The 17393-nt window shown below is 44.3% G+C and overlaps 1 protein-coding gene across 14 annotated transcripts in view; it reads right to left on the bottom strand.

Moving 5' to 3' along the window:
- NOL8 (nucleolar protein 8) overlaps positions 1-16973 on the bottom strand; it is a 602139-nt gene extending 585166 nt beyond the window's left edge. For all 14 annotated transcript variants that reach the window (XR_012235284.1, XM_073592676.1, XM_073592685.1 and 11 more), the window contains exons 1-3: positions 16843-16973; positions 16665-16717; positions 16431-16577 (exon numbers count right to left, since the gene is read on the bottom strand). Coding sequence is in view for 13 of the 14 variants with exons in the window: in XM_073592676.1 (XP_073448777.1) it covers positions 16431-16560 (130 nt within the window). In the remaining variant the exon portion in view is untranslated. The remainder of the gene's footprint in view (positions 1-16430; positions 16578-16664; positions 16718-16842) is intronic.
- Between the last annotated feature and the right edge of the window lie 420 nt (positions 16974-17393).

The following is a 17393-nucleotide window of genomic DNA, read 5'->3' as shown; positions in this document are numbered from 1 at the left end:
AGAGTTCAGAATCCAGGATAACACCTAGCACCCTGACATGTGGGGACGGGTGGATGGTTGTGCCATTGCTCTTGACAGAGAAGTCAAGGGAAGAGGCACGTGGGGGAGGAAAGATTATAAGCTCAGTTTTGGACAAGTTGAGTTTGAGGAAGTGGTGTGACATCCATACAGATATGTCGGTTAGTAAGTTAGTGATGCGTGAAGAGACTGATGGAGTGAGTTGAGGGGTGGAGAGATAGATTTGCGTGTCATCAGCATAGAAATGATATTGAAAGCCGTGAGAGGCTATCAGCTGACCCAGGGAAGAGGTGTAGATTGAAAATAAAAGAGGTCCAAGAACAGAACCTTGGGGGACCCCGACAGAGAAGGGAAGAGGAGTGGAGGAAGTAGAATTGTAAGTGACACTGAAGGTGCGTTGGGATAGGTAGGATGAGAGCCACTGAAGAGCACAGTCACGGAGACCGAGGGAGTAAAGTTTGAGGAGGAGGGGGTGGTCAACCGTGTCAAAGGCAGCTGAAAGATCCAGAAGTAGGAGTACAGAATAGTGTCCATGGGTTTTTGCAGTTAGTAGGTCATTTGTGAGTTTTAAAAGAGCAGTTTCTGTGGAGTGTTGAGAGCGGAATCCAGATTGAAGGGGATCAAGAAGGTTGTTTTTAATGAGGTGGTCACTCGGTTGTAAACCAGGCATTCAAGGAGTTTAGAGGAAAAGGGGAGCAAGGAGATAGGGCGTAGGTTGTTAAGATTGGTAGGGTCCAAGGACGGCTTTTTGAGTATGGGGGTGACCAGTGCATGTCTTAGAGCGTCGGGGAAGATGCCAGAGGTGAGGGAGAGATTGAAGATGTGGGTTAGAGAGTGTAGGATGGGGTCAGAGGGTGACCGTAGCATTTGAGAGGGAATAGGGTCCAGGGGACAGGTGGTTAGGTGGGCGATAGAAAGGAGTTTAGCAACTTCATCTGTAGTAGCAGATTTGAATAGGGGGCGTGTCCGTTGTACCTGTTGACATGGGGTCTTAGCTGGGGGAGATACCTGTAGAATGGAGATTTCATCACGGATTGTATCAATCTTGTTTTTGAAGTGGTTAGCAATCTCCTGGGCAGTGAGTGAGTCAGTGGGTGGAGAACAAAGTAGAGAGTTGAAGGTAGAGAAGAGTTTACGGGGATTGGATGAGAAGGTGTTAATAAGAGTTGTAAAATAGGTTTGCTTGGCAGCGTGGAGGAAAGAATAGTATTTTTGGAGGGCAGATTTGTATTGAAGTCTTTGAGAGACTTAGTCTTGTGCCACAGACGCTCAAGAGCACGACTACGTTTGAGACTTTTGGTGTCATCTGTCTGCCAGGGTTGTAGAGGTCGAGGCCTGATTCTGCATGTAGTGAGGGGAGCGAGCTTGTCCAGGGTGGTGGACAGAGATTTATTGTAGATGGACGTGGCTTGGTTGGGGCAGGACAGGGGAGAGATTTTGTCATAGAGGTGGTCAGTAGCAGAATAGAGGAGAGAGGAGTTGAAGTTACGAAAGTTTCTACGGGTGATGGTTAGGCGATTGGAGGGAAAGGTGGTGGAAGACAGGGGGAGAGAGAAACTAATAAGATGGTGGTCGGAGAGAGGAAAAGGATTGTTTGAGAAGTTGCATGGAGTGCATAGGTAGGAGAATACAAGGTCAAGGGTATTGCCATCAGAGTGAGTAGAAGCCTGTACCCATTGCTTCAGGTCAAATGAAGAGGTTAGACTAATAAGTTTAGAAGTAGCAGGAGTGTTTGTATTAGCAGGGATGTTGAAATCACCGAGAAGGATTGTTGGAATATCCGAAGAGAGAAAGTAGGGTAGCCAGGCAGAAAACTCATCAAGGAAAGTTGATAATGGTCCAGGGGGCCGGTAAATCACAGCAATTCTTAGGGAAGTAGGAGAGAATAGACGTATACAGTGGGCTTCGAATGATGAGAGGGAAAAAGAGGGAGGAGGGTGAATAACCTGGAAGGTGCTCTGGGGGGATAGGAGGAATCCCACTCCACCTCCCTTGCGTCCATTAGGCCTAGGGGAGTGAGTCCAGTGAAGGCCACCCTGGGAGAGGGAAGCAAGAGAAGGGGTGTCATATTCGTGGAGCCAGGTTTCGGTGAGAGCATGTAGATTGAAGGAATTAGTGACAAAGAGGTCATGAACAGCAGTGAGTTTGTTGCAGACAGAGCGGGTGTTCCAGAGGGCGCAGGAGAGAGGGAGGCTGGTGTTGGGAAGAAGAGGAATGGAGACTAAATTGTGTAGATTGGGACTACTGCCAGAGGATGTAGGGTGATGGGTGTGTTGGGTACAGTTAAATAAGGGAGGCCCAGGGTTTGGGGAAATATCTCCAGCGATTAGGAGAAGCAGAAGAGTAAAGGAGGTAATATGAGAATATGATTTGTATGAGGGGATATGCTTCAGTATCCTGGGGGGGGTTGTTAGCAAGTGGGCTTAGAGTTAGAAAGAGGTGATGAGTGCAGTAATAGGGGGAGGGGAGAAGTGAGGGTGATATGTACAGATTGTGTGGTGGAGCAGAGGGATGTAGAAAAGAGAGCTTGAGGAGAGAGGCTGCAATTGTGAAGAGGAGGAGAGGTAAAGAGTGCATGTTTCAGAGAAGGAGAGATAATATGAAAATGAGATCACCTGCAATGGTTTGCTTTGTGCAAATCGCTGAAGTGCAAGAGCAGAAGTGCCACTTATTTTAGGAACGCCACTTCTTTGGAAGAACCCCTGTATGTGCAGCCCCCTGTATGTGCTCCCCCGTAAAGAAAGCCTTGTTATATAATGTGTTGGGTGTGGACGGAATCTGGCAATTAATCAATTAGGAGGGCATATTAGGAACACAGCAAGCAGGGCATAACTTTCACACCACAATCAAACTGCAAGGGGACTAAAAGGCCAAAATTGTAAAGATAAGGAAACCCATAATTTAGGTAAGACTTAATGGCTAAATAAACATTGAAATAATGTGAGCATGGCTACAGATGTAGTTGAGACAGCGGTGACAAACAGATTACCAAAAATGTATATAAGCGGTCAGTCAATTTTCAGTTTGCAGGACATGGGAATATAAACGCAGATTACCAAAAATGTATGTAAGCGGTCAGTCAATTTTCAGTTTGCAGGACATGGGAATATAAAGATTACCAAAAATGTATGTAAGCGGTCAGTCAATTTTCAGTTTGCAGGACATGGGAATATAAACGCAGATTACCAAAAAATGTAAGCGGTCAGTCAATTTTCAGTTTGCAGGACATGGGAATATAAACGCAGATTACCTGTGAAGAGAGAAGAAAATGTTCAGATGGATGGTGCAAGAGCAGAAGTGCCACTTATTTTAAGAACGCCACTTCTTTGGAAGAACCCCTGTATGTGCAGCCCCCTGTAAGAGCTTATTATATCTTTTCATGTGACTACACTAAAGAAATGACACTTTGCTACAATGTAAAGTAGTGAGTGTACAGCTTGTATGACAGTGTAAATTTGCTGTCCCCTCAATAATAACACACAGCCATTCATGTCTAAACCACTAGCAACAAAAGTGAGTACACCCCTAAGTTGCCCTTTAACAAATGAAACCACCAAGCTCCTCATTCACTCCCTTGTCATCGCTCGCCTTGACTATTGCAACTCCCCCCTCATTGGCCTGCCTCTCCATAGGCTATCCCCTCTTTAGTCTATCATGAATGCTTCTGCCAGACTTATCCACCTTACCAACCGCTCAGTGTTTGCCAACCCTCTCCTCCAATCCCTACACTGGCTCCCAATCACCCAGCAAATTAAATTCAAAATACTAACCACAACATACAAAGCCATTCACAACTCTGCCCCAAGCTACATCACCAATTTTGTCTCCAAATATCACCCAAATCATCCTCTCCGCTCTTCTTATATTCATATAAAGACAACAGGAGCCCTGAGGCAAGGGGAAGAGAGATGTAAAGGAGGAAGATTCAAAGTGTAAAAATCGGCAAGCGGAAAGACTGTACACCACTGGAGCAGAGCCAACCACCGCGGAACAGCTGCTGAAGCCACTAACTGCCAGGATGCCAACCGGAACTCCACAATTCACACGTTCACTGCTCCACTCCAAAGTGAGATTAGGCAAGTTTTGGAGAATTAGCTAAACGTGAAAGGTTACCTTAATGCAGAGAATGCAATAAAAAAGGTAAAAAAAAAAAAAAACTTTAGCCTTTACAACCACTTTAAGGTTAACCAAATATAATCTGTATTTACAATGGCACCCGACAGGGATGACCTCCTCTCGTCAATTATTTTTATTGTCACTTGAACCTTTTCTGAGAGTAGTCAGTAGAGCTGCACGATTCTGGCTAAAATGAGAATCACAATTTTTTTGCTTAGAGGATAGATCACGATTCTCTCGGCGTAACATCTTTCACATTATAAAAAAAAAAAAAAAAATTGTGCTAACTTTACGGTTTCGTTTTTTTTTTTTTTTATTTATTGAAGTGTATTTTTTCCCAAAAAATTGCATTTGAAAGACCGCTGGGCAAATACTGGGTGACATAAAATATTGCAGCAATTGCCATTTTATTCCCTACGGTCTCTGCTTAGAGATGATATAGATATAGATATAGATATAGATATAGATATAGATATAGATATATCTATATCTATCTAAACTTGGCAGACTGCCCAGATGCTTTCTTTTGACAGGTGAGTGAGCAGATAATCTCTCCACTTGTTTATATGAAAGAATCGGCAAACTCAGCAGGACAGATCGTCAGAGGGGGTGAATCGAGATGATTTTTTTAACGATTAATTGTGCAGCTTTAGTAGTCAGACATCATCAAGATATACAGAGTCTGATGATACATCACCTGCCACAAACCTGTGCTGGTGGTACTCCACTGCAAAAAAAAAGATCTCTCCTTCATATTTTCTGGTCATGTCCTACGAACCAATCTTTGGAGACAAGCCTTCTGACAAGCTCAACTATCATAGGTGAGGTCAAAGAGCATATATCTGAAATTTTTCTCCTACACACATATGCAAGTTCTAGACACTGCTCTGGAGAAACACCTTATCAAAATGTAGCTAGAAGTGTGAATCCTAATCCCTGGACATCGACCCAACCACCCAATGTGAGGTAATGGTCTTTTCAGGTGTCCTTTGTTTAGGAGATGTAGGAAATTGTATATACTAAACAAGAAAAGATCAGATAGGTTTCAAGATTGCATAAAATCTGGTTCAGTTGGACACATTTTGAAACATGCCTTTCCTATGCAGCCATTATGTCCAACTTGAACCCCCCCACTTTTTCTCGGACCTTTATTATGTAGTGGACACTATTATAGCAGACCTCTTCCAATCTTAACCACTTCCATACCAGGCCTATTCTGGCACTCCTCTCCTACATGTAAAAATCTATTTTTTTTTTTGGAAGAAAAGAAAAGAAAAGAAAAAAAGGAAAAAGAAAAAAAAGATTATGATATTTGAATGATGGCTGCAGCCATTATTCAGATTTAACCACTTAAACTCCAGGACGACATATGCACATCCAGTGATTAACCACTTCCGGACCGCCGCACGCAGATATACGTCCTAACTTTGAAGAGGGATATCTTTGTTGTGGCAGCAGCTAGCTGCCATAACCCTGGTAGCCTCTTCTTTGACCAGAGGTCCGGTTTCCGATAATAGTGGTCTTCGCAGCAGACTTGAGATTACTTTTAATCGGCAGTGGGAGAGGGCCCGCCACCGTGCTCCGGTGCCCTCCGCCACTTACCAGAGCAGTCGGTAGCGGCGGAGGCGATCGGATCTTCTCACGTCAGTAGCATGGAGACAAGTGAGGGGGAAGATGGGCCCCCACCCGTCTCTATACCATTGCAGGGCGGAAGCGACATCAAAACATCACTTCCGCCCATAGCTCTTAAAAGGGCCATTTTTTTCCCCCCCAAAATGACAAAAAAAAAAAAGTTTATTGCATTTTAGTGTAAATATGAGATCTGAGGTCTTTTTGACCCCAGATCTCATATACAAGAGGTCCTGTCATGTTTTTTTTCTATTACAAGGGATGTTTACATTCCTTGTAATAGAAATAAAAGGAATAAAAGTGTCCCGCCGAGCTTGCGTACAGAAGCGAACGCATCCGTGAGTAGCACCTGCACACGAAAACTGGTCAAACCACACATGAGAGGTATCGCCATGATCGATAGAGCAATAATTCTAGCATTAGAACTCTTCTGTAACTCAAAACACGCAATCTGTAAAATTTTTTAAATGTCGCCTATGAAGGGTAAAAGTTTGTCACCATTCCACGAGCGGGTGCAATTTTGAAGCGTGACATGTTGGGTATCAATTTATTCGACGTAACATTTTTTCACAATATAAAAAAAAAAAAAAAAAAAAAGAAGGGATTGGGCTAACTTTACTCGCCTTATTTTTTAATTCAAAAAAGTATATTTTTTCCAAAAAAAGCGCGCTTGTAAGACCGCAAAAGTATTGCAACGTACTCTATTTTATTCTCTAGGTTGTTAGGAGAGAAAAAAAAAAAAAGTATAATAACGTTTAGTTCTAAGTAATTTTCTATCAAAGAAAAACTTTTTTTAACTTGTAAATCAGAAATCTCAGAAAGGTCCTTAAGTGGTTAAGACAGAGAATACTGCAATGCTATACATACTAAGGAGGAGTTACACCCAAAGGAGTAGACAATTCATTGCTGGGCACTTTAAGTGAATCTATGAGCCACATTTTTGGAGGAAGAGGAAATGGAGGGTGGTGGCTTCCCTAACAACTCCCCTTTTTTCCCCTATTTAATTAACAGAGGGAGATATTACAGGAAGGAATTGCAAGATATATGGTTTGTCTTTTTACTATTTATTTTTGATGCATTTGCTTTCTCTCGAATGTATTTCTTTTGTTGGTATTTGATCACCTCTGCGTTATTTTTGCACTATAAACAAAAAAACAAATTTTGAAAAAAAAAAAAAAAATTTTGAATTTCTTCATCAATTTAGGCCAAGGTGTATTCAGCTACATATTTTTGGTAAAAAAAAAAAAAAATCCCAAGAAGCATATATTGATTAGCTTAAAAGTTAAAGTTATAGCGTCAACAAAACTATGGGATATATTTATGGAATTTTTTTTTGTTTCTCCTACTAGTGATGGCAGCGATCAGCGACATAATGGGACTGCGATATTGCGGCGGACAAATTGGATACTGACACTTTTTTGGGGGATCAGTGACATTACTGTGATCAGAGATAAAAATATGCACCGTCACTGTACTAATGACACTGGCTGGAAAGGGGTTATAAGGGACGATCAAAGGGTTAACTGTGTGCCTAGCTGATGTTTTACTGTAGTGAGGGAGGTGCTTTTACTGGAGTAAGGCATAGACCTGCCTTCCTGCTTTGCATGAACACAGAATCAGGCCTTCCTTACTCACAATCACAGCAGGAGTGAGCCGCTGGTGACGCGCACTCACGCCCAATACCCAGAAGTGCAGGATCACGTATACACAGACACACCTGCGCAGCGCGGCTGCCCTGTAGCAGTAAAACTGCTATGGGGCGGTCGGCAAGTGGCTATAAATGCTTCTCGTGTAGACATCAAAAAGCCCTAAGACTACTACTGGATACTGCCATCCTGGATCTGAGGTCAACAGCCCTGTCTCTCAAGTAACACTCTATAGGCATTTTCCTTTGCTGCCCTCCCTAGGGCTGCTACCAGGTTATGTGGGGAGAAGAGGGGTGAAGAAGCTTGAGCAGCACAGACAGTAATAAGACTACCAGAAGAGTTAAGGACTATGCAGTGCAAGAAGGGCTTGTGCTAAGGAACGGAGACTTCTAGTTAAGTTTGCTGGCAAGCTCAGAGGCACATTGCAAGTCCATAAAGTGTATATGAAAAAGGAAAAAAGACACTACAGGCAGTCCCCAGGTTACAAACAAGATAGAGTCTGTAGGTTTGTTCTTAATCTCCCTGGCGGTATGATTATTTTGGATTTTAGGTGCTGAAAGCGGTACCATTATTTTGCATGGAAATTTGGCGTTTTATATTGTAGGTCTGTAAATCTTAACAATAACACACTTAAATCTGTCCAAACCAGAGTCTAGTAGATATCCCGGGTATGATAAAGTTTGAAACACAAAAACATAAATTATAATATAATAAAAATAAATAATTCAAATAAAAAAAAAAATAGTAATAAAATAAATATCCCCACAATTCACTATCGCTCAATTCTGCAAGTGTTCTAATTTACTATCGCTGTTTTCTAGCTGGTCTAAAGCCACTTTTGACGTAAAGGGACACTTTTTGGTTGCTATGGACAATCTCCAGTTTCCAGGCAGAAAGAACAGTGTATATCATGTAAAACTGCATGCAGGGCATGGGCCAAAGCACTGGGGACAAAAGGGATGTGAAATCATTTCATACAGTACTGTAATCTGTAAGATTACAGTACTGTATGTGTTATGATTTTTACTTTTTTTTTAATTTGCCGCCAGGCTCCGCCCCCGTGCGTCGCGCCGCTCGCAGGGAACAGAGCCTGGCACGGAGAGGCTTCGGAGGAGGACGGAGCCCTCGGACACTGCGGGTGACATCGCAGGATCCCGGGGACAAGGTAAGTAAAGCCGCCCCAGGATCCTGCAATGCGATCCCGAGTGTGGCTCGGGGTTACCGCTAATGGTACTGAATTTTAACCCCGAGCCACACTCGGGAATACCGCCAGGGAGGTTAAGTTGAATTTGTATGCAAGTCGGAACAGGTACACTTAAAAGTAACTATAGCCAAAAAAAAAATTTATATTTTTTTTTTGGATAACATAGGAAAGGGTTAACACCCCTGTAACGTTTGTTTTGCTGTCTGTGCCCCTGTTCAGAAGATTTCATCTTACTTTCTGTCCCCCTGACAATTAGATTTTGAAAATTGTGGGTTGTTGTGGAAACGATTGGTGATAAATCTTCAGTGGAGACACCCTTTTCCCATTAGGACTATTAAAGGAGTGAATTTCCCTCTCTCTCTGTGGTCTCACTGCGTTTGTAAGTATGAATCGTTTGTAAGTCGAATGCTTGTGACTCTGGAACTGCCTTGCATAAGTAAGCTTTTAAAATACTTCATTTAGGGTTACTGGGAAAGCTGTGTCCAACAGGGCAGACCGAGAGCAATGTACAAGTCAAAAAGTATTGCCTGCAGGCTCCCTGTTGCTAATATTTTCCCCATTACTAAAAAGTAGAACTATATAGGCAAATCATCCCCCCCCCAAGGAAGGGTTGTAACCCCTTGTCAAATTTTTTTTCGCCCTCTTTGTCCCATTGCAAAGATTCCCCTTCACTTCCCGTTTGGCTATAGGACAGGGAGTCAGAGGAAATTCCGGCAAAGGGAATTCCTTGGGAACCCCTAGGTCATCAGAATTAGTGTCACCATTGGAAGATTTCCCCTCTTTTTTTGGGGGGGGGGGGACAACCCAAAATTTGGGCTCGCTTTTGCTTTCACATTCAATGATAAAAGTTTAACAGGACAAATAGTGTGGGTGAGTCTACCCAATGGTGGCACAGACAGCAATAAAAGCCATTCCTTCTCCACTCTATGCAAAACTAAAACTCCAAAAAAGACATGCTGGTAGGTTAATTAGATTCTGTCGAAAAAAATTGGCCAAATATTTGCATGTGTTTGTAAGAGTGTCGGGACCCCATGGGGCAAAGGATAGCGATACACCGCAGATGGCCCCCGGCAGCAAAAGTACCCTGAGGCGATTCAGTTCGCATAGGTAGCGCTATACAAGTCACTCATTCATTCATTTATACTTTAAATGACTAATGTCTTGTTCTGCATAGTATGGTTGATTTACTACTGTATTTGTAGTCAGAGTCTTCACTTAGAAATGCGATAATCCTAACTACCAAGACCTGAGGTATGCCTTGGCCTAGCTGGTCAGTATGCCTAAAAGAGGGCAAACAAAAAAAAGACACAAAAGTAGGTGTGATATGAAAGCTTTGATGAAGGGCAGGTAACAATACGTCTAGAAAAGTAGTTACTGCCCGGATGACTACAGTATAGGGTTCTGGTATGAACCTGCTATTACAGGAGGAACTCCAGCACCCCATGTACTTGATATAAGAAGGGATCCCCTGTTTGGAACCTGCAAAAGCTTCCCCGATCTTAAACAAATGTCCAATAAAATGGTTTGGATTTTTACGAGTAAACCGAACATGAGAACAAACTGCTTGTAGTGAGAGGATGCGTGGGAAAAGAGAGCAAGGGCTGATCAGAGGAGCCACTGCAAAATGATTGCAGAGAAGATCAAACCCATCAATCGGACACCAGTTACTGTAGTTCTGTGAACTTTACTACGAACCCCTGGCCTAGCTGACTATTCTTGTTATTGGAGTAAGAGTGAGCCACAAAAAATGGATGGACTGTCAGAAGTTTGCAGGAGGCCTGAAATGCTGGAAACCTGATAGATATACTTGATAGTGTTGGCGGATAAGGCCAACTCGCTGTGGCAAAATGCAGCGAAAGCCAGAGCCATGCACCTGAGAAAATCTTCCAACCCTTGGTATAAGCCTTCAGAGCATTACTGGATAATAAACCATTAGCCAGATCGATCCCTTGTGTCCTGAAAGTGACTAATCCATAACCAGCAGGGAGTAAGGAGGAGGAGGTGGTTTGCCCACCAGCTCGGTGCTGCAAGAAATTTGGAAGATTCAGTCAAGATAATGCATTGGCTGCGCCATTGTGATTCGTACTGATGAACTCTCCCATTAAGACCTGACCATGTCAACCTACGCATGAAGGACATGATGAGAAGGAACCCTGATCTACCTAATTAGTAAATTTGGCTGTGGCCAACCCATCAGTGAGAAACATTTAGCTCCCTGACCAACCGGTCCCCATGTGAGACTGTTACTGCCATTATTGGGCAAATAACGAACAATGACGAATTATTTGCAAACTCGGGCAGACCAACTTCTGGGGGCCAACCATTCACTTCCAAAGATGTCTAAAAACCAACTGATTTAGCAGCGTCACCCCAACAGACCTGCTCGTTGGTTCATGGAAACATGAACATGGAAATGCCATTCCAGACACACAGGAACTGGTCCCACATGATAAAGTTGGGTCGTACCTCTGCTTGTAACTTGACAGCCGAGTTAGAGTCCTTATGCAGGGGGAAGGAGGGCCAGTAACCTGGAACAAAGCTCTATCCTGAGAAATAATTCTCATGGCACGATTCCATATTCCCAAGACAGTGTAAGCCCCCCTTTTGAACAGACTGGGGAATCAGACATCAGATGAATGGTTTGACTTATCTGACCAGTATCCCAAACAACCTTGCAATCGTGAGATTAGAACCGAGAGTGATGCCCAAAATGTGAAGACCCTGTGAGACTGCAGATCCCTGGGCAGTGACCAGGGACTTCTAACCACAGAGAATCAACTGGATAAAATTATCCCCTGGCCCCCTTGCAGCTACCCAAGATCCAATGGAGTGCTTGGCAAAGATGCCAAAAGCAAGGACTGCTTTTGGCCCAAAGTTTAACCGAGGGCTGAAACAACATTTGCGCCATTTACCATGCCATACCCGAGGGCAGGACAGATAAGAAATAGCTTCAAAGCATTGTTAATATCAGCTTTGGATAGCCAAATACCCCCGCCTAACTGTAGAAAGTGCTAGATCGCCAGATCCACGGATAAGTACTTCAATGAAAAAACATCCGTGGGAATAAGGGCAGACGTAATCAAATGATATTAGGAAAAACTTGCCACTGACCACTCCGGTGGGCCGCCCCTCCACATTCAGAACAATGGTGAAAAAAAAACAGACCAAACGTAAACCCCTTGGAAAATCCTGCCTCCAGTAACTCAGACAATGAAAGCATGACTGTCTGAAGTCAAGTTACTACATATGTAAGATTCCGACAGGATAGCGATGAGGCCCATGTGAAGGCCTACTGGCAATACCTCCAGCAAGAACGGTCTGAAGACCAGGGATGAGTGGTCTTCTAAACAAGGCCCTAACCATGAAACATCCTTGGCTTAGTCATGACATACCAGAAGGCTTGACAAGACAGGTGGACTAAAGGGATACCAATAAGGATGAGCTCCAGCGTGTTCACACAGCCCACGTGAGACATTGTCCCGTGCGCGGCTGCAGAGATCGGGAAACGTCTCACTGCCTGCGATTAGCGCAGCGCCGACTTCCTGGCGGGCTCTGCACGTGGGCTGTGTGAACAGGCCGGAGCTCATCCTTAGATACCAACATACCCACCAGAGTGCTAGGAAAAGCAGGAGCTGGGGGTGCAGCTGATACCTCAGTTCTAGCCGAGCAGGCTTCAATCACCTCCATTCTGTCTAGCAACTAACATGGACGTGCAGAACACATTTAGCACTGCATGAATCTAAATTAAAGAAGTATGCCCAGAAACATGTACTATGCTGGTGGAAGGGAGTGGCTGAGACAGATTTGAGAACAAATTGAAGAGTACTGCCTTTCGGGCTGTGCCCAGGAAAGGAAACCCCTGTAACGAAGCTCCGCTGTGAGCTTAGGTATAGTCCAACTCCTTAATGATGGGGGTGCCATCATGCTCTGAACTCCCAACGTGGGTTGGAGGGATGAATGCGAACTAGTCGCCTTTCGAAACGTGCGACAAGCCCAAATCTAAGGAAACACAAAACTCGAGAAAGTGACAAATCAGAACATGAAAAACACCCTTCCGTGCTTACCTAAGTATAAGGACGTAGGTGCAGTAATAACAAGACCAACCGCGCGTGAATATGAACCCACTGACAACCACCACACTAGTGTATGCAGTAAGTGAGCCCGAGTAACCTGCAGCGCAAAGACAGGTAATTAAAAATAAACACTTAGGACTGATGTACCCACAGACCACGGTGGGTAGTTGTACAGGTGTAATGAAATGAACGTGCATCGTATGGTATAAGGGCGAGAAGATTGTGGTCCAACAATCAATAACGAAACCTCAGCCCATATGGATCTGTAGACGTGACAGATCCTGAAAAGTAAACTATACCCGGGTATACAATGGAATAACCGAACAAAAGTACGACGAGACATGGAAATGCATAGGAAGATGGAAACGAGTGCTGGTGTATGTGTCGTACCTGCATGATACCCAAAGACGAAACACAGATAAAATGCACCCGAATGAGAACCGATAAAAAATGGGCCTACCTGTATGCCAGCCCTATATCCGTGGGACGTGGAAGTTGAGCCCCCACTAAGGGTTGCGATACCCACAGACCGTGGTGGGTAGATATGAACGTCAGGATGGAACGAATACTGTGAACGTGCAGTATGCTCAAGTGACAGAACTTAGAAATGCATGAGGTGAAGAATGACAACCCTCCCTTTGAGCTAGGGGTGACCGGACCCAGGCAATGCGCCTGTAACCCTTGTGACTATGAACGGCTCAATGAGCAGTATCACAGTGGTGCGGAGCTGCTGTGGAACTACAAGTCCTAGTGCAACACTTTGCAGCTGAGAGGCTATACACAACCGTGCCCCATGGAACTATCAGACAACCTCTCAGGACTACAGATGACACATGCCATGACCGCAATGCCATAAGTGCAATGCAATGAAAAAGATCCGACATAAATGATGAAAAGATGACCCCCACCCTACATAAGTGCAAGACATGGCAACACTGACAGCAGTACCCTCCCCTAAACAAAGTAACCAGCAGGAAGATTTGTAGATAAAAATACAATACACTCTGCTGCAGATAATTGATCTGAGAACACCACCACCCCTGTGACCACCACAATTGCAGCCTACATGCTGAGTAGCTACAAGACCTACAGCCACCTCTTCCTTACCCAGTCTGACAAGAACCCACCTGTATGTGACACCCCCCCCCCCCCCCCAAAATCATGCCTGCATGCGGCAACATGAAGCTGATGCACAACACCGACTTGCAAATGATGGATGAGGAGTTGCGCAGCCATGTTGCTGAACTAAGAGTCTCAGCCCAGTGCCTCTTCCCTCCGATGCTCCTAGTTCCACAACACCCGACAGAAAAGAGTCCAAATCTGTACTGAGTTGCCGTGATCCCAACACCCCAACTTGCTGCCACCACCCCCATATTGCTGCAACCCCCGTCATGTGCCTGATACAGCGCAGTGTGCACAGAATAACCAGCTGGACCTGGCTACCCCCCTGCCTAGGGGCCTGCAACAATCTCTGAACCCCTGTTTAATCTGGACACCCCCACAGAAACCCTGTGAAACCCCCCCCCCCAGAACGATTGCAGCAGTGGCACCTAACTCTCCACCGGTCCCCAGCCGAACACCGGCACGCCCCCCCAAACCAAACGGAACCGTGATCGATAAACCGCCACGAGTCTCCTGCAGCCGACCGTGCTGCTCCTCTGGAAATCAAAAAAAAAACTGAAGTGACGCGGACGCCCTATGACCCGGAAATGACATACGTCAGCTGTAAACCAGCAACCATGAAGACGAGCCGATGTGGAAATAGACGAAGGAGGAGGGATATTTATAGCCCCCAGACTCCTCCTACAGATGCAAGCTAGCCTCCGGCCAGCCTTCTAACATATGCAAATGGATGCTCACTTTGCAAGGAAATCTTCCCCAGAACTTAGTAAAGGTGTTGCAATTTCACTTTGCTAAGAATACTCTGTTGTGTGCAATGGAAAAAAAAAAACTTACATGTACATTATTGGATGGCAAGGGTCAGCAGAGCTTCAGTTCATTCAAGAGAAGCTCCAGTCTACAAAAACTGCAGATGCTGACTTTTAATATAAGGACACTTACCCGTCAAGGGATCTAGTGCTGTCCTCACCCGAGCCGATTCTTCAATCCGCTTCAGGTCCAGGCGCCGGCATCTTAAAAGGGAAATCGGCAGTAAAGCTAGGTTTCCAATGTGCAGCCAGAGGCCACACTGCCCTTTATGAATGGTCCCGCAGTCTTCTGGGACCTATGCTGTGTCCCAGAAGGCTGCGAGGGAAGCAGGGGGGCTGAACATCCACTCGGATCACTGCAGCGATCCATCCGGAAATGGAGTGCGGAGGAGGGAGGGAAGAAAATTCCCCTTTTGGCTTTTACTAAACTTTAAGGGAAACTTTGCAAAAGCGCAACTTCCTTTGCAAAGTGGAAAGTCTATTAGCTATTAGTAAATAAGGATGAGCTCTTGCATGTTTGCACAGCCCACGTGCAGAGCCCGCCAGGAAGTCGGCGCTGCGCTAATCAAGCAGTGAGACATTGTCCCGTTGCGTGGCTGCAAAGATCGGGAAGTGTCTCATTGCCTGTGATTAGCGCAGCGCCAACTTCCTGGCGGGCTCTGCACGTAGGATGTGCAAACACGCCAGAGATCATCCTTATTAGTAAATCAACCCCAGTGTCTGTGTGGAGGTTGCCATCTTGGTAACAGGAGGACTTTGCTTTTTCATGTTGGAGCTGCCCCTCACTTCCCCCCCCCAAATTACTATGGATCTGATAGCTGGTGGAGAACATTTAGGTGGATTATTTTTATTTCAGTTACTTGTATACCGTAGCACCGTCAATTTACGCAGCGCTTTACATATACATTGTACATTGACATCAGTCCCTACCCTCAAGGAGCTTACAATCTAAAAGGTCCTTAACTCACATTCATACACACACATACTAGGGACAATTTAGACAGGATCCAATTAACCTACCAGCATGTCTTTGGAGTGTGGGAGGAAACCAGAGTGCGCCGAGGAAACCCAGGCAGGCACAGGGAGAACATGCAATTTCCAGGCAGGTAGTGTCATGGTTGGGATTCAAACCAGCAACCCTTTTTACTGCTAGGTGAAAGTGCTATCCACTACACCACTGTGTTGCAAAAGACGTACAGAAACCACAAATACACAGTATGGATAAAGCAGATGCACAGAGATGCTTGTCTGCAGGTCCTAAGGTATAGTTCTCTCCAGTAAGGAAAGCCATGTACAGTAACATCACCAAATCTCACTCAAATGCTCATAACACTAGCAGAGAGACAGTAATTTTGATTCACACTACAGGTATACAGTTAAAAGGCACAAGGCAATAATGCTTTGGCACATAAAGGGTACTGCTAATTTTAAGGAAGAATTCAAGACAAAAAAAAAAAAAAAAAGGGGGGGGGATTTTTCAGGGTACTGCTTATTAACAAGCACCATTTCTAGATATCCGCTACAAAACATTTGATCTTCACTTTGTATTCAGGTTCATGTTAATTTTACATTAGGTCACTACAGAACAAAGTAGGAATGTGGAGGTTTGCAGAACTTTGCAATGCAGATAGACAGTCCTTGACATGTTAGTTTCTGTACAAAAACAGGAGGACAAGTTCTCTACAAAAGACCAATGTCAGGCATCGCATACTTGCTTCTTTATAGGTAACCCCTTCATTTGGAAATGTAAAGAAGCAGCAAAGTGGTTTTAAAACAAGCCTTAAAGGCATCATTTAAATTAAAATAAAATGTATACCTTGCGCATCTTTTCTGCATATGATGTCCACGTCATCGATTCTTCCAAACTTCCCAAATCTATCTTCAAGCTCAGCTTTGGTGACCAATGGACTAATCCCACCAACATATACACGTCTTAATGTCTCCATGATCCAGGCAAGAACCTCTGGCAAAATAAAAACTTTCTTAATTTACCATCATCCACATCTTATTCAGATTGCAAAGTCCGTATAAGAAAACAAAAATAGCGTACTTTCTGTACTACACGTGGGTGTCTTCAAAGTTCAGCTCACCAACACTTAGGACCTACATGATAGAAACAAAAATCAATAGGCTATATCATTTTAAAGTATCCTATAACCATTAAGTCCTACGAAGCGCTTATAGCCCACGCTCATACTGCACTGGTGTCCCGGAATAAAGGCACTCACCGTAAGCAGAGCCTAGACTTTCAGGTTCCGCTTACAACTCTTCCACCGCACCGCTCACCAAGCGAGAGGGGTCTGGCTGCAGAGTCGAGCTCCACTAAAGACAGGAAGCACGTGGCCTCCTCTCATTTTTTTTTTTTTTTTTTTTTTTTTTTTTTTTTAAATTCCGGAACTTTATTGTGAATCTCTGCAGCTGGAGCGCCACTACAGGAAGTGGAAGCCAAATGTTTCCTGTAGGTGATTTGTGTGTAGATTGGAGCTCCAGTGACTGCAGTCTGTATCACATACTGAGCCATTCTGTTGTTACTGTTAATCAATCCCAGGATTTGCAGAAATACAAGATATTTTTGGTAGGTTTTGTACTTTCTGTTAAAGTGCTCTCCTTTTAAAAGCAATTGTTTATTATTTACCAATGTACGTTTTTGGTGATGATGGGAGTTCATGTTGGAAGAAGAATGCAATCCATGTCTCTAAGCACAATCTCATTGTCCTTGTTTGCCCACCTTCATGCCAACTAGCAGGACCAAGATTGAGACACACACGGATCTCCATGC

Source organism: Aquarana catesbeiana, linkage group LG07 (assembly GCF_042186555.1).
Source record: "Aquarana catesbeiana isolate 2022-GZ linkage group LG07, ASM4218655v1, whole genome shotgun sequence".
In the NCBI taxonomy this organism is placed as follows: Eukaryota; Metazoa; Chordata; class Amphibia; order Anura; family Ranidae; genus Aquarana; species Aquarana catesbeiana.
This window is presented reverse-complemented; position numbering and strand designations above follow the sequence as displayed.